The sequence below is a fragment of the Girardinichthys multiradiatus genome, chromosome 21 (assembly GCF_021462225.1).
Source record: "Girardinichthys multiradiatus isolate DD_20200921_A chromosome 21, DD_fGirMul_XY1, whole genome shotgun sequence".
Classification (NCBI taxonomy): domain Eukaryota; kingdom Metazoa; phylum Chordata; class Actinopteri; order Cyprinodontiformes; family Goodeidae; genus Girardinichthys; species Girardinichthys multiradiatus.
In genome coordinates this window covers 39,108,803-39,129,828 of record NC_061813.1, presented here as the reverse complement: position 1 = coordinate 39,129,828, position 21,026 = coordinate 39,108,803, and the positions used below count along the sequence as shown (strand labels likewise).

General features: G+C 42.5%; 3 protein-coding genes across 14 annotated transcripts in view; 2 read left to right on the top strand and 1 right to left on the bottom strand.

The window, feature by feature from the left end:
- pld1b (phospholipase D1b) overlaps positions 1-5,063 on the bottom strand; it is a 72,128-nt gene extending 67,065 nt beyond the window's left edge. The window contains exon 1 of the mRNA XM_047350012.1: positions 5,001-5,063. The gene's annotated coding sequence lies outside the window, so the exon portion shown is untranslated. The remainder of the gene's footprint in view (positions 1-5,000) is intronic.
- On the top strand, positions 4,596-14,914 carry mynn (myoneurin). Of its 12 annotated transcripts, XM_047350033.1 has the most exons (11): positions 5,078-5,181; positions 5,756-5,813; positions 8,762-8,838; positions 9,247-9,312; positions 9,417-9,523; positions 9,695-10,635; positions 11,156-11,315; positions 11,573-11,751; positions 11,856-11,948; positions 12,447-12,572; positions 12,789-14,914. In XM_047350033.1, the coding sequence occupies exons 5-11, from the start codon at positions 9,510-9,512 to the stop codon at positions 13,184-13,186; spliced, it is 1,911 nt and encodes a 636-aa protein (XP_047205989.1). In that variant the 5' UTR covers positions 5,078-5,181; positions 5,756-5,813; positions 8,762-8,838; positions 9,247-9,312; positions 9,417-9,509; the 3' UTR covers positions 13,187-14,914. The 12 variants fall into 12 exon arrangements, with proteins under 12 accessions (XP_047205982.1, XP_047205985.1, XP_047205979.1 ...); XM_047350029.1 differs by lacking the exon at positions 5,078-5,181 and adding an exon at positions 4,820-4,836 and having other exon boundaries at positions 9,247-9,523; XM_047350023.1 differs by lacking the exons at positions 5,078-5,181; positions 8,762-8,838 and adding an exon at positions 4,842-4,921 and having other exon boundaries at positions 9,250-9,312.
- A 657-nt stretch (positions 14,915-15,571) lies between these two features.
- Positions 15,572-20,956, top strand: lrrc34 (leucine rich repeat containing 34). Its single transcript, XM_047350073.1, has 10 exons — positions 15,572-15,703; positions 16,531-16,643; positions 16,714-16,778; positions 16,868-16,954; positions 17,939-18,067; positions 18,143-18,238; positions 18,317-18,471; positions 18,893-19,048; positions 19,267-19,393; positions 20,669-20,956. The coding sequence occupies exons 1-10, from the start codon at positions 15,597-15,599 to the stop codon at positions 20,885-20,887; spliced, it is 1,254 nt and encodes a 417-aa protein (XP_047206029.1). The 5' UTR covers positions 15,572-15,596; the 3' UTR covers positions 20,888-20,956.
- The last annotated feature ends 70 nt before the right edge of the window (positions 20,957-21,026 follow it).

Here is a 21,026-nt window from a genome sequence, read left to right as displayed (position 1 = left end):
GGACATATAATATTGGGTATACATGATGAGAAAATCATTACTCAACATTTAAAGGAGCTCTCAGACATTTAGTTTGGTGCTCCTGACTGTTGAAGTGAGAGAGAACGCCGTGGTGAGATCCAAGAAGCTCTGAGACCTTCAGAAAGAAGATTATGAGCAGCTTATGAGTCTGGCGAGGAACTTAAAGATGCTTCAAAATAATTTAAAACTAGCCAATACAAGAGGAGGACATTCAAAACAGATCTGACAGTCCAATCAAGTACACCCTGAAAGCAGACCGCAAGATGCTTAAAGTAGTTTCCAAAAACTGTAAAGTGCCATGATAGGACCTACAGCCAGCTCTTGCTAAGGTGATATGAAAGTGAATTCCTGAACAATCTAAAAGCTGACTGCAAAGCATTTATGGGATGTGCACAAGAAGGAAACCTTTCCTTTCTAAGAAGCTATGAAGGCCAGACTGAAGTTTGCCAGAAAGAGCTTAGATCAATCCAGGACTACTGGAATCATGTTCTTTGGACAGATGAAAACTGAATTATTTGGACACCAGAACAGAGGACATGTTTGGCATCAACTGTCGTAAAACCAAAGGAGGCAGTCCTCCTAATTCATGTTTTCATTCACTTTATGAAATACACCTGTGCCACTTGCAGTGAAACACCCCTTGGCATAATGCTGCCACTACCATGCTTGACAATTGGTTTAAAAGCCTCATTTTGATTCCTCTAGACACACTTCTTTTCATTATGGCCAAATAACTCAACCTTTCTCCAGAGGACATTTGGGTTGTCCAAGTGGACAGACAGCTGTCAGTTTCAGTCTGGTTTTCAAACAGTCCTTCATATAAGTTCATAGTAATCTAAACCAGGTTTCACTGGGACACTGATGTTCAGGTTGATGGGTAGCCCTGAACCTTGGGTGATTCCTGGTTGGTTCGTAATATCTTAACCAGTTTGCTTTCAGTTGAGGATGACAGTTTTGGTCAAATGGTTGAAATGTAGAATCAATAAGGTGTTCCAGCAGAAAATTTGATTAAAAACATACAACTAAACTGGGTTTCAAATGAGGAAACTAGGCTAACACTAAGCATCTGGACTTCAGCCGTGCAATGAAAGAAGTATTTCCAGTGTTCTAAGATAAATAACACACTATTACTTCATTTTAAAGTTTTTCTTTTGGCAATAGTGGCCTATATTTGCATTATTCAGATGGGAAGTGGACAGAGAGAGAAGGGAGAAGACATGCAGCAAAGGTCCCAATATCGGGAATTGAACCTGGATGGCTGCATTGAGGACTAATAGCCTCCATATATGGGATGCCTGCTCAACCGCTTTACGTTACTTCTGTGCACCTTGTATCTCATCTTTTCTATCAGAGGCATATTTGTACATTGTAGGGCGCCAGATTACTCAGATATGAGAAATACCTTATCTCCATGTACAACTCTGACACAGAAGAAAAAGGCGTGGGTGTAGTGGGTAACCCAGTGCGTCTGCTGAGGTAAGCTCTGATGAACATTCCTGAGATGCCGGATGCACCTGAATGATGCTAACCTGCCTGACTGGAAAAGCAGAGCCAGATCAGAGGTGAACATCTGCAACAGCAGTTCCAAGGAGGAGTTAATTATGTTCACCACTCCTGAGAAAAGTTGTGGATTTTTCCATCCATCCATCTTGTTTCAGCACTAACATCTTAGCTGATCCCAGTCATGTTTGATTGGACAAGAAGTGAGGTACCTGGTAGACCACAAGAAAACCTTAACATAATGCAAGCAGTGTAGACAAACGTGCCATGTATGAACGGGTTTTGGGACATGGAGAAACCAACGTCACTGATCAGACCAGGACACCATGATCCCAGACTGGTGAGTTTCTCCAAAGCAAAGTTAACATGACTTTTCTCCCCTAATAAACATGAATAAACACCATTCTTATCAGTCCATGCCACCTAGTTTCATCACCTCCAAACGTAGCCTACTTATGGGACAGTAAACCCATCATCCAGCTGACCCCAGTGGACCAGGACATGGTACAAAATGGGGTTCAAGCTGTGGACCCATATGGCAGGCTCAGATATTAAGAACCTCTCTTATGGTTGGTGCAGAACACCACACTCCTCTGAGATGTGGTCTTATTTGGGTGACTGAAACATTTATGTGTATTGGTGCCCTTATAAACCCATGCTTCCAACATCTGGCCACTGGGACATCTGTGGGCCTCCAAAACCAGGTCATTGCCCAAAATAACCACCTGACTTTATGTTAACGGCTACCATAGCTCTACCTTCTGACCCTTCCTCTAAATCCTCCTTAACAAAGAGATAAAGATCACTCTTTGGATGGATGGATGGAAGGAAGGGAGGAAAAGATGTAAACAATTAAATTAAATTCAAAGATACTTTATTGATCCCCGAGGGGAAATTAGAAGTCCAGTACAACCCATCCAGACATACATCATGACACAAGACAAGGGGGGGACGGGTCACCGAGGCTTTGCTGCCCACTCACAGGCGCTGCTAGATGAGAAAAGAGGCCACATTAGGTAAGTAGGGGGAAAAAATCATATTTCACACTTTATCCTTAGCAGGATAGAGTTTGAGATTGCAAAAAACCTCAGCACAAAGAAACAATTTGTTGATATTGGCTTGTTATGCTAACAGAAGTTAGCTTGGTGTTCATCAGATCATATGTGTACAAAATTCAAAGTTGAAAGTAATTACTTTAACTCCAAAACCTAAGATTCAAGATTCCTTATTGTTATTATGTCACCGTAATGACATTTAGCTGAGATCTGGCTCAAAAGATACACAAGTAGGTTATAGACACAAAATTTAAAAACACTTCTAGAAAAAGAAAACATGCAGTACCTTGCGAAAGTATTCGGCCCTCTTGAACTGGTCAACCTCTTGCCACATTAAGGGCTTCAAACATAAAGATATAAAATTCTAATTTTTTGTGAAGATACAACAACAATTGGGACACAATTGTGAAGTGGAATGAAATTTATTGGATGTGTCAAACTTTTTTAACAAATAAAAAACTGAAAAGTGGGGCGTGCAATATTATTCGGCCCCCTTGCGTTAATACTTTGTAGCGCCACCCTTGCTTGGGGTTTGTCTCTATCAGTTTTGCACATCCAGAGACTGAAATTCTTGCCCATTCTTCCTTGCAAAACAGATGGAGCTCAGTGAGGTTGGATGGAGACGTTTGTGAACAACAGTCTTCAGCTCTTTCCACAGATTCTCGATTGGATTCAGGTCTGGACTTTGACTAGGCCATTCCAACACCTGGATACGTTTATTTGTGAACCATTTCATTGTAGATTTGGCTTTATGTTTTGGATCATTGTCTTGTTGGAAGATAAATCTCCGTCCCAGTCTCAGGTCTCTTGCAGACTCCAACATGTTTTCTTCCAGAATGGTCCTGTATTTGGACCCATCCATCTTCCCATCAATTATGACCCTCTTCCATGTCCCTGCTGATGAAAAGCAGGCCCAAACCATGATGCTGCCACCACCATGTTTGACAGTGGGGATGGTGTGTTCAGGGTGATGAGCTGTGATGCTTTTAAGCCAAACATATTGTTTTGCATTGTGGCCAAACAGTTTGATTTTGGTTTGATCTGACCAGAGCACCTTCTTCCACATGTTTGGTGTGTCTCCCAGGTGGCTTGTGGCAAAATTTAAACGAGACTCTTTATGGATATCTTTGAGAAATGGCTTTCTTCTTGCCACTCTTCCATAAAGGCCAGATTTGTGCAGTGTACGACTGATTGTTGTCCTATGAACAGACTCTCCCACCTCAGCTGTAGATCTCTGCAGTTCATCCAGAGTGATCATGGACCTCTTGGCTGCATCTCTGATCAGTCTTCTCCTTGTTTCGAGATGAATGTTTAGAGGGACGGCCGGGTCTTGGTAGATTTGCAGTGGTCTGATACTCCTTCTATTTCAATATGATTGCTTGCACAGTGCTCCTTGGGATGTTTAAAGCTTGGAAAATCTTTTTGTATCCAAATCCGGCTTTAATCTTCTCCACAACAGTATCTCAGACCTGCCTGGTGTGTTCCTTGGTCTTCATGATGCTCTCTGCGCTTTGAACAGAACCCTGAGACTATCACAGAGCAGGTGCATTTATACGGAGACTTGATTACACACAGGTGGTTTCTATTTATCATCATCAGTCATTTGGGACAACATTGGATCATTCAGAGATCCTCACTGAACTTCTGGAGTCAGTTTGTTGCACTGAAAGTAAAGGGGCTGAATAATTTTGCACACCCCACTTTTCAGTATTTTATTTGTTATAAAAGTTTGACACATCCAACAAATTTCATTCCACTTCACGATTGTGTCCCACTTGTTGTTGATTCTTCACAAAACATTTGAATTTTAAATCTTTATGTTTGAAGCCTGAAATGTGGCAAGAGGTTGACCAGTTCAAGGGGGCCGAATACTTTCACAAGGTACTGTATGTACATGGAATGTGGCATGTAGTATTTAGTATGTACATAAAGTGCAGCTGGTGCTGAAACAGTCTGAGATGGGCTGGTGGTTTGTTTGATTGTCAGCAGGGATGTTTAGTGTCTGCCTGCAGGGGGACAACTGCCCTCACAGCTTTGGGAAAGAAACCGTTTCTGAGTCTACTTGTTTTTGATGTGATGTTCCTGAATCTATTTCCTGTAGGAATGTGTCTGGCCCTGTGAGCAGCTGAGTAGAGAGTCCAGTCCGTTTCAGCTTTCTGAGAAAGAAGAGCCATTGAGTCAGGGCCATGTGAAGTGCTAACGAGACAGCATAGTCCTTCTGCTGCTTGGAGTGTCAAAGCGTCCAAATAAGTTTTTTAAGGTGTCAAGGCGAGCTGGGTCATGACTGAGCTGCTGGTCGTTCTGCTTATAGGCTGTGATAGATCTGATAATTCTCCACGTACTGAGTGGGTTGCAAGAAAGCATCTTCTAAAATTAGCTTTTCAAGACCTGGGAATTTTAAGTAAAAGAGAATAATCTCTTTACCTTAAAATCGTATCAATCTCCTTGACAGCGTCCAAAAGATAATGACCCGCTTGTATGCCGTCGGTTGTCGAGGTGTGAGAGTAATCATCTCTACCTCATGGAACATCTTTGTTCAACAGCCACGTCTCGCGAGACCCTCAAAATCACGTGGCTAATGGCTGGAGATCGCGGATATTAGAAGGTAGTTTTCTGCTTTTAATTCCTTCGCTTTGGATTAAAAATAACGAATTTATACAACGAAATTAAAACCACTGACGCCATATTTGAAGATTCCGTCTCTAAAACGAACGTGTTAGCGGTGTTTTGTGACTGCTTACGCGGACTCCGCCTGTAGAAACCGTCAAACCTTCGAAATAAGAGCTCAGTGTTTTCCGCGCTTTTTATCGCTGCAAAAATAGTTAGCTTTGGTCCGACAGATCACCCGCTCTGCTCCGACACCTGCCGGGAGGAATACCGGCTCCCTGCTGAATCTAACGGCGTGAAATGTTTCTATAAACCGGCGCTGAGCAGAAAACATCCTGCAGAGGTCATTTAAACGGGATCTATAGCTGCTACTAGCATTAGCCGGAGCTAAAGGCCCCCCAGGAAACTGGAGGGAGCTTTTATTTTCCAAAATCTGTTCCTTCAGCTCACCTGTCTGAGCTGCAGAAGATATGCCAGACCTCAAGCTTTTATGTACATGATTAATACATATTCAGACTGTTAATGAATATTATTAATGTTGCTCATTCTGTCTGTATCACCTCCAACGCAAGTCTGCAGAGAAAAGGAGGTGAAACTGACTGCGAAGCAGCACTGAAATCAACCCAGAGGGTAAGTTTTCCTTCTGCTTTAAAGTTAGTTTGTTTTTGTATTTGTGTTATTATTATTTGCACAATTAAATTATCAATACAACTTAATTTTGACCTGAAATATACTAGGTACTCATTTAAAAGGTCTGAAATAAGAATTTATAAAAAATGTTGCAAAGTAAATTTAAAACAATCTACCAGTTATAATTTCCTGCCTCTATTATAGATGTTTCTTGGCCAGCAATGTAATATACCACCAGAAACAATATTACAATTTATTATCATATTATTCACATAGTCAAACTAGGTCTCAAAAAGCCCCCAAAATAAAATACAAAGTTAATAAAGATATTTACTGTCCCTCTTGTAAATAATTCCCTTCAACAATAACGGGCAGTAAGCTAGCAATAAAATAATATTAGGGGGGGATCAGATTTAATTTGTGTTATTAACATAATTACAATATTAGTGGGGTACAAATTGGAATAAACTAATAAAATCAGAGCAAAAACAATTATTTTTATGATTAGTAATAATAATCATACAAATAATCATTTTATTTATATATATCTATCTATATATATCTAGATAGATAGATAGATCTAGATTGATACATCTAGATATAGATAGATTTGGGCATTTATATTATTATTTACATAATTAAAGTCAGGTCTAACATAAATATATACACGACAAGATTTATACAACTTGTGTCTATTATTTCTAAAAAGATATAATTATATAAGAAATAATAAAAAATACATTTTAAAACTCAGTATAAACACTTTGTTTGGGCAGCAACATAAAATAGTTCCCCTTTCTTTTAATTGTAGTTCCTGTTTTATTCTGGGTGTAAAACCTCTCTGTAAAGTGCTTTATACATAGAATGTTTATAATAATAATTATAATAATTATTATTTGCTAAATTAAAGTAGTAAATTATATCAGTCCCAACCTTAATATATAATCAATACTCATCTTTTGTTCTGGTATTTAATTTTATTGTTTAGAAATAAAATAAATTCCATTACAGAATAAAAATCAATTAAAAATACTTTCTTTTCCTCAATTATAATATTTAGTCTTGGGCAGCAGAGTGCAATTAATCATAAATAAAGCAATATTGAGATAAAAGGTCTTTAAAAATGTCATAGAGTGTTGGAAGAAAGCTTGAGCCAACTGGGTTTATTCTCAGAGACGCAGCATGAACTGCCTGAAGGTAACTGGTGCTACTGGGAGAACAAAATGTAAGAGGAAGCATTATAGATTTTATGCACAAGTGAGTGTGGTGCTCTCATATGTATCCTTGCAACGTTATTTATTTAATACACTGCTCAAAAAAATAAAGGGAACACTCAAATAACACATCCTAGATCTGAATGAATGAAATATTCTCATTGAATACTTTGTTCTGTACAAAGTTGAATGTGTTGACAACAAAATCCCACAAAAATCATTAATAGAAATCAAATGTATTAACCAATGGAGGCCTGGATTTGGAGTCACACACAAAATTAAAGTGGAAAAACACACTAGAGGCTGATCCAACTTTGATGTAATGTCCTTAAAACAAGTCAAAATGAGGCTCAGTATTGTGTGTGACCTCCACGTGTCTGTATGACCTCCCTACAACACCTGGACATGCTCCTGATGAGACGGTGGATGGTCTCCTGAGGGATCTCCTCCCAGACCTGGACTAAAGCATCCGCCAACTCCTGGACAGTCTGTGGAGCAACGTGACGTTGGTGGATGGAGCGAGACATGATGTTCCAGATGTGATCAATCAGATTCAGGTCTGGGGAACGGGTGGGTCAGTCCATAGCTTCAATGTCTTCATCTTGCAGGAACTGCTGACACACTCCAGCCACATGAGGTCTAGCATTGTCCTGCATTAGGAGGAACACAGGACCAACCGCACCAGCATGTGGTCTCACAAGGGGTCTGAGGATCTCATCTCGGTACCTAATGGCAGCCAGGTTACCTCTGGCAAGCACATGGAGGGTCATGCAGCCCTCCAAAGAAATGCCACCCCACACCATTACTGACCCACTGCCAAACCGGTCATACTGAAGGATGTTGCAGGCAGCAGATCTCTCTCCACGGTGTCTCCAGACTCTGTCACGTCTGTCACATGTTCTCAGTGTGAACCTGCTTTCATCTGTGAAGACCACAGGGCACCAGTGGTGAATTTGCCAATCCTGGTGTTCTCTGGTAAATGCCAAGCGTCCTGCACGGTGTTGGGCTGTGAGCACAACCCCCATTTGTGGACGTCAGGCCCTCATACCATCCTCATGGAGTCGGTTTCTAACCGTTTGTGCAGACACATGCACATTTGTGGCCTGCTGGAGGACATCTTGCAGGGCTCTGGCAGTGCTCCTCCTGTTCCTCCTTCCACAAAGGTGGAGGTAGTGGTCCTGCTGCTGGGTTGTTGCCCTCCTACGGCCTCCTCCACATCTCCTGGTGTACTGGTCTGTCTCCTGGTAGCGCCTCCAGGTTCTGGACACTACGCTGACTGACACAGCAAACCTTCTTGCCACAGCTCGCATTGATGTGCCATCCTGGATGAGCTGCACTACCTGAGCCACTTGTGTGGCTTGTAGAGTCCGTCTCATGCTACCACGAGTGTGAAAGCACCACCAACATTCAAAAGTGACCAAAACATCAGCCAGAAATCATCGGTACTGAGAAGTGGTCTGTGGTCAATCAGTGTTGCTTCCTAAGTGGACAGTTTGATTTCATAGAAGTTTGATTTACTTGGAGTTTTATTGTGTTGTTTAAGTGTCCCTTTATTTTTTCAGCAGTGTAGATGTTCATTGAAATCCAGTCCAGTCATTTCGTTGTATTCAGATCCAGATACATTAGGTCCAGTTTCATCTTTATTAGAATAAACTGCAGTAAACTTTCTTGAGTTATTTAAAGCCAGTCAGTAGAAAGGGGGCCACCCACTGTATCGAGTCGGTGTCTTTCCAGCAACCCCTCATCCTGAGCAAGCAAGGTGGTGAAAGTGGAAAAGAACGACATCCAGCAGAACCAGAACCAGGCTCAGTGTGAGTGACCAGCTGAAGGTTGAAAGGACAGATAAGAGACACAGAAGCACTGAGCCAGGAGTACTTTCTCTCAGGAAGTTGAAAACAGTTATGGTAAAAATGAAAGTACACCCCATTTAAACTCTACATCTCGATGTTTCTGAGCTGCACTTAATTCGGACCTTTGTGTGATTAATACATCAGGAAGCTGGATATAATATTTATGGAACCTGTTAAAGTCCAGATCTTTAAAGTGACACAGGGTGTACTTTCTTTTTGCAATGGCTGCATCAGTGTGTAACAATCCTGAAAGTTCAATTTGTGAAGATTTGAATGAGTTTAGGGCTGACTGAAGGGCAACCAGAGACCCTGTTTTAACAAATAATAGCTTGGGTTCTGCTGATCACCGTCCTCTGAATCGTCCTCCAGCAGCAGCAGCTATGGCTCAGGTCGCCAACCACGGACGGCTGCTCCTGCAGCGCCTGCATCAGCAACGTGAGATGGACTTCCTGTGTGACATCACCATCATGGTGAAAGATGTGGAGTTCAGAGCTCACCGCAACATTCTGGCAGCCTTCAGCGATTATTTCTCTGTCCAGGCTGAAAAGGGCGAAGAATTCACGACTCTGGACCCGGAGAAGGTCAGCCGGTACTCTCTGGAGAAGCTTCTGGAGTTTGTTTACACCGGACAGATGAATGTCAGCAGGTAAGCGTATAAGCACTGATGTTGTTTTAATGTTGAAGCTTTACTTTACCTTTTTATATTCCTGGAAATAAACCGTAAAGCTCTACCACAGCTACACCAAACCCTTTGGGCCGGTCCTCTGCCAGAAAGTAAAAAATGAAGGTTTTAAATGTTCTTTTTGTCTGATTTTAGCACCAGACAGGCTGCTGTGCGTCGAGCGGCTGTCTTCCTGGGGATGTCTGAGGCCACAAAGTACCTGGTGAAAGTTCCTTGTTGGTCTGAATCTGGTGAAACCTCCCAGTCCGACGTGGACAAAGAAGCAGAAGTCTCTCCTCCGAGCCCCAGCAGCCCAACTTCTCCGGTTCCTCTGTCCATTGCCTCTGGTACCGCGGACATACATGAAGAGGGGGTGGAGGGGAAAGTCCACAATTTCGACCCGCGGGACGGAGATTTAGAAACGGGAGACGGGGGCGACGATTGCACACCCACAACCCTGAAGAGTTCTGGACAAGGCCTGGGCAGGAAGAGAGGCAGAAGACCAAAGAGCTTCAGCGGTGAGCAGGTGGAGCAGAGCGGCTCAGGTGAAAGCGCCCCTAAGACCCAGAGCTACAGGGGCAGGGGGCGACCCAGAGGAAGTGGGAGGGGCAGAGGAAGGGGAGCCTTTAAAGCAGATGATTTGTCTGTAGGAGATTCTGACACCAGCTTGAAGGACTTTGGAGACACCTCTGCAGATTGGAGCCCCTCACGTGAGGACGAGCTCCCGATTAAGAAACCCCGACTGAGCAGCGGTGAGGGAAGGAGAGGGAGAGGCCGCGGGAGGGCCAGAGGAAAAGGGAGAGGACGGGGTCGAGGCAGGAGGAAGGTTGAAGTTGAGGAGGAGGAGGAGGAGGATGAGGAGGAGGAGAGTGGTGAGATGGGAGCAGATGATGAGGGGGAGGCTGGGGAGCAGGATCCTTCAGAAATGGGTGAGATGTCTCTGACGTGCAGCGAGTGCAACAAACTGTTTAAGGACGTGAGCAGCCTGCGGCGACATGAGAAGATCCACAAAGGGCTGAAGCCGTTCTCCTGCATCTTCTGCTCCAAGACCTTCAGACAGGCCACACAGCTGAAAACACACCTGCGCATTCACACAGGTAAGGAGTATTAAGCCAGATGCTGGGCAGAGTAATGCACTGGGATCTGCAACCCTCCACAGTCCGTGCTTAGAGCGGTCCACCTGGAACAGAATCACCCAGAATGCGTGTCAACAACAGGTCCAAACAGAATCTTTTTGCACCCAGGTTTAGTAAACTCGGATAGTTTTGGGCCAGATGTTTTCATGTCAGTTGCAGGTTAAGACGATGTTTCTCCCTCATTATTTGGTGGTGTTAGAAGAAAGCGTTTTTGTCTTGGTCATGGCTACAGAATTAGGATCCCAATCATGACCTCTGATTTATTCGTTTTTAAGTGGAATAGCTTTCATTATTTAAAAATATTCAATGTGTTCGTTAGGAACCTGGAGTTCACTCTGCAGATATTCTAGGTTTAGTTTAATCTGAAAACTTCAGCTGACGGATAAAATCAAACCTGATTTGGTGACAGATCAGCTGATGCTTCTGAAGAGACCCCAGTTTAGTTCTGGTCTTACTCGGCCCGCTCCCTGTCTGTCTCCAGGCGAGAAGCCGTTCACCTGCAGCGACTGCGACAAGTGTTTCGCCCAGAAGTGTCAGCTGGTCGCTCACCGCAGGATGCACCACGGAGAGGAGAAGCCGTACACCTGCGAACGCTGCGGCTTCAAGTTCGCCACGTCGTCCAACTACAAGATCCACATCAGGTATTTATCCTGCTGCAGCTGCATTAAATGCGCTCTGGAGTGAAACTCACAGGAGCCATTTTGATATTTCATCTTGCTTCCATGTTTTGATCTGGATGGAGATGGATGAGTTTAATATTCATGAGCAGAGTAGTAAAATATATTTGTTCTGATTTCATTCACCCTTACATCACAATCGCTGACTTTTAGACGGAAAGAGGATGAATTCTTTAACGTTTTTGATTTAAAAGATCGTTTAATAATCTTGTTTCATACAGACTCCACAGCGGAGAAAAGCCGTACGTCTGCGACATCTGCGGCCAGGCGTTCGCCCAGTCCAGCACGCTGACGTACCACAAGCGGCGCCACACCGGCGAGAAGCCGTACCAGTGCGACCTGTGCGGCATGTCCTTCTCCGTGTCCTCCTCTCTGATCGCCCACGCCAGAAAACACACAGGTGGAGCTCCATGTTTATTTCTCACACCGCCACGCTGACGTGTGGTCCCATGAAGAGAGAACATCTCCATCTGAAGCACCGTTCTGTGTTTCTGTGTGTTTCAGGCGAGACTCCGTATAAATGTACACAGACAAATTGTGACGCCAAATTTGCGACGTCTTCTGAGCTCAAGAAGCACTTGAGGAGACTTCACCCCGGTGAGTTCAGCTGCTGATTCAGGACGGCATGAACCGGATCGTTGAGCTGCTTTGGGTTTTAATCCGTTTTAAAGATCTAAACCTCCTGCACTTTATATTCAGTTATATGTTCACAATGCTGCTTAGAACGTTGCTGAACGTTGCCAAAGAGTGAATGAGCATAACATAATGACCACCCAAGACAAAAGTAGAGATAACCAAGCCTCCAGCTCAATTCAGAGAACATAAAGTAAATATTTTGATGGTGGTTTGCACAGCGAGTCGGAAGTAAAGACGGATTTCTGAGAGACAGTAGCTTGGAGACCTGATCTACCAGCACTCTACCGAGAGATTTAAAAGCGCCCTGATGGCAAACGGCTGCTTTCAACAAAAACTTTTGTTCAAGAAACTAAAATTCTGGCAGCATTCAGACAGACATTGTGTTTCTGCTCCGGTTCTGACCACAGAGTGATAAATATTTAAATGCGCTCACCTGTGCATGTCTGTGTGCTTGTACAGATGGAAACTCTGGTGTGCAGTGTCTGCTGTGTGGAAACCGGTTTGCCAGCGTGAAGAACATGATCAAACATCAGGAGAAGGCTCACGCTGATGAAGTGCGACAACACAAAGAAAGGGCGCGAGCCGGTGAGCTGATAGGATGCACTTATTTTTAGCTTTGAGTGTTTAATTAATGAGTTCTGCACCTTTAAGAACGTATGTGCATTTATTTTTTAAATCTGTGGCATCCGCTAAAAAGGTCACCATGGTAACTGTTTTTCTGTTCATACTTCTTTGCTCTGGTTACTTTGTGAATCAGTGGAGAAAATAATAAATAATGGTCTGAATTTTGTCTTCCTGCAGTCGTCCTTCTTTCTTCCAGCCATCCGGTGGCTTTCGTCCAGAGCAAACTCTCGCAGGAGACCAAGGGTTTGATTTCCATCCCAGAAGCCGAGCCGAACAACCCAGAACCTTCCACCCCGAACCCAAAAGCCACAGAACCATCCACCGCCTCCTCTGAAGCCTCGCCTACCGAACCCGCTGACATCATCCAGGACTTCAAGACGGAGCCTGTCCACCACCCTCTGAGCACCGCGCAGCAAGTGACCTTTGAGGCCGACCAGGAGCAGACCATCAACTCGGACACCCTCCACGCTCTGGTGGAGCAGCTGCGACCGGCGTCGTCGCCCGCCACGGGCCTGGAGCAGATCATCATCATCAAGACGGTGGACCCGGCTGAGACCGCGTCTCCTCAGCAGTGAGCCCGGAGACGGGCCGAACTTCTCCTTGGAATAAAATCAGACTTCACCTTCAGACTGAACTTTTCTTCCCACATTGTCACATTTCCAGACGAGTTCATTTCTGACTTAAACCTAACAGGCGGGTCGGGTCGGCTGGAATCCAGTCTGTCAGGCATCGGGGCACTAATAACAGTTTAACCTTTTACCAGGTGACCCATAAATTTGATTATTACCAGATTAGCCCTGAGACAAAGTCCCTTTTTATCCCATTTAAAGAATATTATGCTCATTTATTTACGCTTTTTTATTATTATTCTTATCAAAAGTACAACTTTACAGTTAGAACTGGATCTTTTACAGTTAGTGTGTACAAATTCTTTTTTAGATGATTTAGATGTTTGATTTGCAGAATAAAGCACTCTGATATTTTTTTTGGTCCCTAACTATAGATTTGTATGTTCAATATATTTTTGGTGTATATAAAAGTTAGAAAATGATGAGAAAAGTCTTTCTGAAACAGTTCAGAGCTAAAATAGGATCTGTGGATCAAAGAGTCTGTCTCGTGGTTCTTTGGCTTTAATCTGGTTCAACTTTGGGGTTCCAAACTGTGAAGCTGCCGTTAAATTTCCAAAACTTTGGCAAATATGAGACGAAAACATAGAAGCAGTTTTTCTCCTTAATGATGATGTCATTATTTTGATTTTTCAAGAGCAAAATCTGAGCCCTAAGTTATAAAACAGCTTTTTTAAGACCCAGACGGGATTTCATGGCCCAGAATGAATCTAGGAAGAATCGGCACCAATATCAGATGGATTTCAGTTTATGTGCAGAGTTGTCACTCTTCATCCTTCAACACAAACGCTTCCGAATTACCTCCATGCACTGATCTAGGAAACGGGGCTTCCTAGGGCAACCAGGAAGCATCGAATCACAAGGCGATACCGAAGTTCTGCATCCTGTTGGATCGTACTGGTCTGGTTTTAGGTGGGGAAAGTCAGTGCATCCAGAAACTTCCTAGAGATGTTGTGATCATGCATCAGGAGAGGCAAATGTTTGATGTGCTTAAAGCTTCCTTCTAGCTACGTTTTCACGTTTTGTCTCTGAAATGATTAAAAGCTGCAGAAAATGTTTTATTCCAGGACTTCAGGGGTGTTCGTATGTTTCACAGGCTGCAACTGGGAGGAATTCACACATTTCTGAACTTGTTTCTGCTTAAAACTAAATATTTATTAAGACATTTTTTAGATGTTAGACAAACCAGAAGAGGGAAATACTACAGTATGTGTTTGTGCTTCGAGCTAAATGTCCTAACTATGAACCTCTTCAGTTAAACCCAGTAAACATGAGCAGTTAATCCAGTTTATTTCCATTAATCGAGCTCATTCTTCATCCTCCTGCACCAGGCTACGCTGCGTTGATTTCACAGCTTTATTTTGGGGTGGAACAAGCAGCGCATAGAGAAATGTTTTGGGTCTCTTCATTGGTCCACAGATAGTGTAGTGAGTTAGAGCCCAGCGAAGTAGTTTTTCACATCCACGTCTGATTGTGGCTTCATAGATGGGCTGTTTTTTTAGTTTAGTTGGAAAACTGCTGCACACACAGCATGATTTTCCAGGTCGTGCTTTCTTTTATTTGTATTTTTGCAAAACATCTGCATTACTTGTACAGCTGTGAGGAATAACTACACATGTTGAGCATAAAAAAAAAACAGCAAAAAAAAATTAATAAATAAAAGCAATGTGAAATAAAGCTGATATGCATCAGAGTTGGTTTATTTTGATGAATAATGGAAATGTGGACTTTATTTCACTGAACCCTGTGATTACAAATAACTGCCTACAGCGCCCTCTACCCTTTTAGGCATTCCTAATGAAGATGTGAACAAAAACCCTTTAAATAAATTAATACTTTATTACAGAAGCAAAATATCAAACTGAAAAAAGAAAAAATCAAACCTGCTATTTAAGTGAATTTATGCAGTGTTTAAATAAAACATGTTTTAGGGAGAATTGTTCCTCTCCACTGTCGCCCTGTGCTTGATTAAAATGAAAATCTGCAGCGATTTGAATTTAACTGAATATTAGAAGTTACACATCCACCACAATAAAAGGTCTGCTGGCTGCAAAACACGAATCAATTTCACCTGAAGATTTCCTACAAATACGAAGTGGATTAGTTCTGAACTGGACCTCGCATTATCCAAAAACGGTGAAACGTTTTGATTAAAAAATAATAAATATTCAATAAAACAGCATAAAATTAAAAGAATACAACAGCTGAACGATCAGTTGTTAATGTCACAGAAGCTGCTGTGGTCAAATCAAAGTAAAATATGAAAACGTGCGGGAACAGTTTCCTGTTTCAGTGGCGGGAAACAGATGACGCGGAGTCTGACGAACCGGTCCGTGTTGTCGTGGTAACGGGCGCAGTCATGGCTGAGCCGACTCTTTCCGAGTGTTACAGAGCTGTTTGTGGACAGCTCGGGATTCAAATAAACCCGCTTGTTCTAGAAAACCTACAGAAAACACCGACAACAAGGTGAGGGTTTGAGTCCGAGTCAAAAAGTGGCGGAAATGTTAAGTTTTAGCAAGACATTAGGTTAGCTTCTGGAGCTAATCAGAACCTAACTGTCCTACTTTCTTTCCTTCTGTGCTACCTTGTGTCCTTTCCTTGAGTCCCTCCTTATTGTTTACATTCTGTCATTCCTTCCTAATTATAACAACAGGTGATATATTTCTAGGGTTGTTTATTCTAATTGTTTGATTAAATTGTTTCATCGTTAATTATTTTGTATGTTTAACAAACGTTATTGTCATTTGAGCAAAAAAGTTATTGTAACGTTGCTGCGTTAAATATTAATTGTAGTGTAGCAACAAAATACAGATTAATATTAGTAAAGTGCTGACTTTCTCATCAAAGTATATTATACTATTAGTATTAGGAGCAACATTTGAACCATTTTTAAGTACTTTGTAAAAGGGCAGTGAGATGGTGGTGAGGTGTGTGGTAGGAGTGAGAGATCAGCTCTCAGGTCAGGAAGGAGCCTTCATTGATCATGTCTTTAGATAACGTGCTCTTTAGTGAGTGAGGTGCAGATGGAGAACCTGGAGAGAATAATAATATTAACAATAATAATAATAATTTATGAAGGTGGATGAGTTTAGGTATCTGAGATCAACCATCTGAAGCAGAGAGAGGTGAAGAGGAGAGCACAGGGAGGGTGAAGAGGGTGGAAACTAAACTAGAAGTGAAGGACAAGAGAAACGTTTAATGGGGAAAAATGAATGAACATATAAATGAATTGGAAGCGGCTCCAGTTTTTTAAACAGTATTTGTACAGTTTATCCTGGTTTTCTGTGTTGCAGGAGTTTCACCTTGAAACTAGCAGGTAACAACAAGCAGAAAGGTTGTCAGAAACTTTGTGATGATGACATCTTTGCTTTGTCCAAATGTCTCCAGAACAATTGGACTGTTACAGGTGAGCCGACAGATTTGGATCAACAGAACCTGAACTCCACGTGTTTTTTTAAACTGTTTTATCTGAACAGGTCTGGATCTGAGGTATGATAATGTAAGTGATGCAGGAGCTGGACACCTGGCTGACCTTTTAGAGGTAGACAATCAATTATTCCAGATAAAATCTCATTTAGAGGCGCAGGTTGTTGAGGTTTTTCATTCTTGCTACTTGTTGTTGCTGAGCAGGTGGAGGATTCAGCTCTGCGCTCTCTGGACCTCACATTTAACAACATTCAGACAGAAGGAGCTAAGGTTCTTGCCAACTGTCTGCAGGTTTGTAATCCTCTCCACCCAAAACAAAAACAGATAAACATCTGCAGCTTTTCTCTTCCATGCTGAGAACTTCCTCATCCTGGTAAACCTGAGCGCTGAAGTGGTCCGACTGTTTCCATATGGCTGAACGTGGTGACACCACGGTCCAATAAGGGTGACTTTAGATGGTGATTAATGATGCAGTTGTCTTTGAGCTCCACTGAACAAAACTCAGTTAATAGCAACCTGGAAATGTCTGGAGTTTCATTTCAATGTTTTCCAGGTCTGGATAAGTGTGGAAAATTGTCTACAGGTTGTGTCCTTTCTTACTTCCTTCTAACATCTTTCTTACTTCCTTCTTTAATTTCTTCCTCATCTTTTTCATTCCATCCTTCCCTCCTTTCTTTAGTTAATTTTTCCTCCCTTTGTTTCTGATGTGTCTCCTATCCTTGTCTCCTTCCTGTCCTCCTTGGCTTCTTCATTCCTCCGTTTCGTTCTAGTGTTCTTCCTTCTTCACTTGTGCCCTACCATCCTTCTTTGTCCTTGTTTCAATTGCTTCCTTCTCTCCGTTTGTTCGTTTTTAGTCCAACTCTTTAATTTCCTTCCTTCCTTTTCATCATTGCCTCCATCCTACTTGGTGTCCTTCAACCTTTCCTTCGGACCTTCCTTGTCCCTTCTTACATACTTGCTTCCTTCCTGTCAGTCCATGGTTCCATATTTAAAGCCTGTCCATATCAGCTATAAATTATTCGGGGAATTCTGTGTTATATTTTAAAATGGGGAAAAAAAGGACTGGGAACTCTGGAATGTTAAATTTGGAAAAGTTAAGACTATTTACATGAAAACTGTGGAGGAACCCTGAAAATTCAGCAGGATATTTTAAACAGTTTTATCTATAAAATGTGAAAGGAAAATTCCATGAGAAATTCCTGCAGGGATAATAAAACAAGATTCAGATTTGTGACCAAAAATGTTATTTCAAAGATGAAATCCTTCTTTCTGCAGGGTAACAGCAGCTTGCTCTCCCTCAGGCTGTCAGGGAATAAGATCGGTAACATCGGAGGCATGCACCTGGCCAGCATGCTGCTGGTAAACAGGAAGCTGCAGAAGCTGGAGCTGGCCGACTGCGACCTGGTAATCTCACAGACTCTGACAACATCCAGTCTGTTACCTGCAGCGCCTCCTCTGATCCTCCCTCTGTCCCTGCAGGAGACTCCTAGTGTGATCGCTTTCAGCGTCGCGCTGAAAACCAACACCACTCTTCGGTCCGTGGACCTGAGCCGGGCGCTGCTCTTCAGCTTCCAGGTACAAACTCACCGAGCAGCACACAGCAGGTTCAGGTTCTGATCTTCAGGTAGAAACCTGATGTGACTCTGACCTCAGGAGGAATGGGCCGTGTGCTTCTCCGAGATGTTTCGTGTAAACGGCAGCCTGGTGGAGCTCCATCTGGGGAAGATGGGCTTAACAGACACCGGCATGGAAAGGCTGGCTGAAGGCCTGATGCAGAACCACAGCCTGCGGTACCTGGACCTGCGCTGGTAGGAACCAACCAATGATTAAAAGTCCTGACCCAGTCCTCATGTCTGTATTTTCATTCCAAGAATCCAGAACTCCATGTAGTGGTCTTCATCAACAGTTCTCCAGACTTTCTGAAGGTTTTGGACTTTGGCTGCTTTTTCACCTATTTTCAGTCCATTTATCCGACCGTTCCCACAGGAATGTTTAGGATTTCTTTGACTTTGACTCATTCTGGCATAAAACGTCTCCTTGACTTCTCTTTTCCCCTGTTCAGTTTTCTTAAAAGGTTCAAGCAAAAATGCTCAGAAGCCAAAGAAGACCAATAAAAGATCTTCATGAAGCTTGGGAACATATGATCACGACCAATCACCTGGTTTCCTGGAAGCAAAATGAAAGATGGAGCAGGATTTTGGATCTCACCATGACCTTTGATCTGTGCAGCAACCGTGTGACCCATGATGGTGCACAGCATCTCGCCGGAGTGCTGAAGCAGAACACAGCGATTGAGATTGTTGATCTGTCCTCCAATCGTATCGAAGATGTCGGTGTTGAGTACCTGAGCGACGCCATCTCCTGGCCTGGCTGCGTCCTGAGAGAGTGAGTCCAAATGTTGCTGCATCTTAACAAATCTTCTCTCAAGTGATTTAAGAAGAATAAAACATTGTTTTAAGTGTCTTTTGGAAAATGTTTTGGATGGCTGGACATGAATCTTAAGAGCTCTGAAAGAGTCAAAGCAAGAAAAAAAACACCTCCTGTGTTGGGTTGAAGAACCTCTGCATGTTCGTCTGGTAGTTATGAATATTTCTGTTTTCCAGGTTATCTGTCTGTAGAAACAGCATCAGGATGAAAGGTCTGTTGTCTTTGGCTGAGGCTCTGAAAATCAACCCAACTCTGACACACGTCTACATCTGGGGAAACCGCCTGGAGGAACCCGTCTGCCGGGTAAAACCTCAGTTAAACAGTCACCATCTTTCTTTTTTTATGTTTCATTCAGTATTTCATCCTCGAGAAGCCCATAAGGAGAGAGAAATCCTCATTTTCAATGCCGCTGAGATTAATAAATGTTAAATAAATCAGCTGAAACAGGAAAAAAGTGGAAAGCAAGAATAAGAGCTATCACAGTCACATTTTAAATCAATAAGATCATTGATTAAAACCTGAAATTCAAACAAAGGAATAAATGACTTTAAGACTTTGTTGTAGATTATCCAAGTATGAGGCGGTTCTTCCACATTTTTCTTGTCCAAGTTTCCAGACTTTAGGTAAAAACACAGCAGTTCAGCATGGCTTTATGACAGATAAGTAGTTAGGCTTTAAATATGGAACCTGCAAGACAAGACGAGTGAACTTATAAAGCAAGTAATAACCAAACAGTCCGAAGTCATGCCTGTTAGGTTAATTGGTCACTCTAAATTGCCCTTAGGTGTATGAATGAGTGTGTGCTTGGTAGTTTGTGTGTTGCCCTGCGATGGACTGGCGACCTGTCCAGGGTCACCCCGCCTTTCACCCATAGACTGCTGGAGATAGGCACCAGCTCCCCCGTGACCCACTATGGAAGAAGCGGTAGAAAATGACTGACTGACTTTTTCAACATTGTAGAATGGCGTTGATCTCTTCTTACAGAAAGAGCAGGAAGGCTAGTTTTTGATCTAATATGGAGGAAGGTGTTTCATGTCTCTAAAGACAAATCTTTAAGCAGAGCGATTTACAGCATCTAGAGGTTTAAGGTTCAGGATCAGTGCAGATTTAAAAGGCCAGTTTTTCCATTAACCCAGATATTTGTGGTATGGAAGTGTCCAAAATTGCTGTCAAAATTAAATGATTTCTCTTTGTTATGAAAGAGATTAAATTATAATTGCAGAATTGAAAAAAAAATCCAGATAAGAATAAGAAACTGTGTCGTCAGCATAAAGTTGTAATTTACAGTGAAGTTTATATAGCGAACAGAACTGGTCCAAACACACAGCTCTGGGGAACACCCTTTTACAATTGGAAACAAAGAAGACTGAACATCTACATCCACCTTCAGAGGTCGTTTTTGAACAACTGGATAATATTTTTGTCAGAACCCGTAAAAACTGTAAAGAGTGTTTAAAACTTCCTATCGATCAATGAATGCCGTTTGTCATCTGAAGGCTGAGATTGTGTGGAAGCAGAAATAATCGAGGCCTGATTGGAACGTATTCCATCCATAACTACTGCTGCTCTGTCCCTCAGGCCTTCAAGGAGCTGATCTCCAGCGGGCGTTTGATGCCTCAGCGGACCGACATCAGGCCTTATGAGGTGGACGGTCAGGTTTTCCTCGCAGAGGTCTTTTGGGGTTTAAGGAAACACAATTACTGCACAGATGATAACTGCCAGAACATACGTTCAGATTCTAACACGTCCAATGATGCTGCAGCTCCAGAAGAAAACCTTTCCTCATCACATCGCTGACGTCCAGTTTGCTGATCTGCAGCCATGTTCTTGATCAAACACATGTTGCAGTAAAATGATTTAATTATGGTGCAGATTTGATCATATTTACATGTAAAGCACACCTATACAGCAGTCAAGAATATTTAAGTTCAACACT

Bases quoted from the DNA above. Each gene is read 5' to 3' on its own strand.
- lrrc34 (XM_047350073.1), top strand. From the start codon at position 15,597: ATGGCTGAGCCGACTCTTTCCGAGTGTTACAGAGCTGTTTGTGGACAG. The intron at 16,779-16,867 runs GTAGACAATCAA...GTTGCTGAGCAG, and splicing joins ACCTGGCTGACCTTTTAGAG to GTGGAGGATTCAGCTCTGCG. The intron at 18,068-18,142 runs GTAATCTCACAG...CTGTCCCTGCAG, and splicing joins AGCTGGCCGACTGCGACCTG to GAGACTCCTAGTGTGATCGC.
- mynn (XM_047350022.1), top strand. From the start codon at position 4,857: ATGACTGAGCTGCTGGTCGTTCTGCTTATAGGCTGTGATAGATCTGAT. The intron at 9,524-9,694 runs GTAAGCGTATAA...GTCTGATTTTAG, and splicing joins GGACAGATGAATGTCAGCAG to CACCAGACAGGCTGCTGTGC. The intron at 12,573-12,788 runs GTGAGCTGATAG...GTCTTCCTGCAG, and splicing joins CAAAGAAAGGGCGCGAGCCG to TCGTCCTTCTTTCTTCCAGC.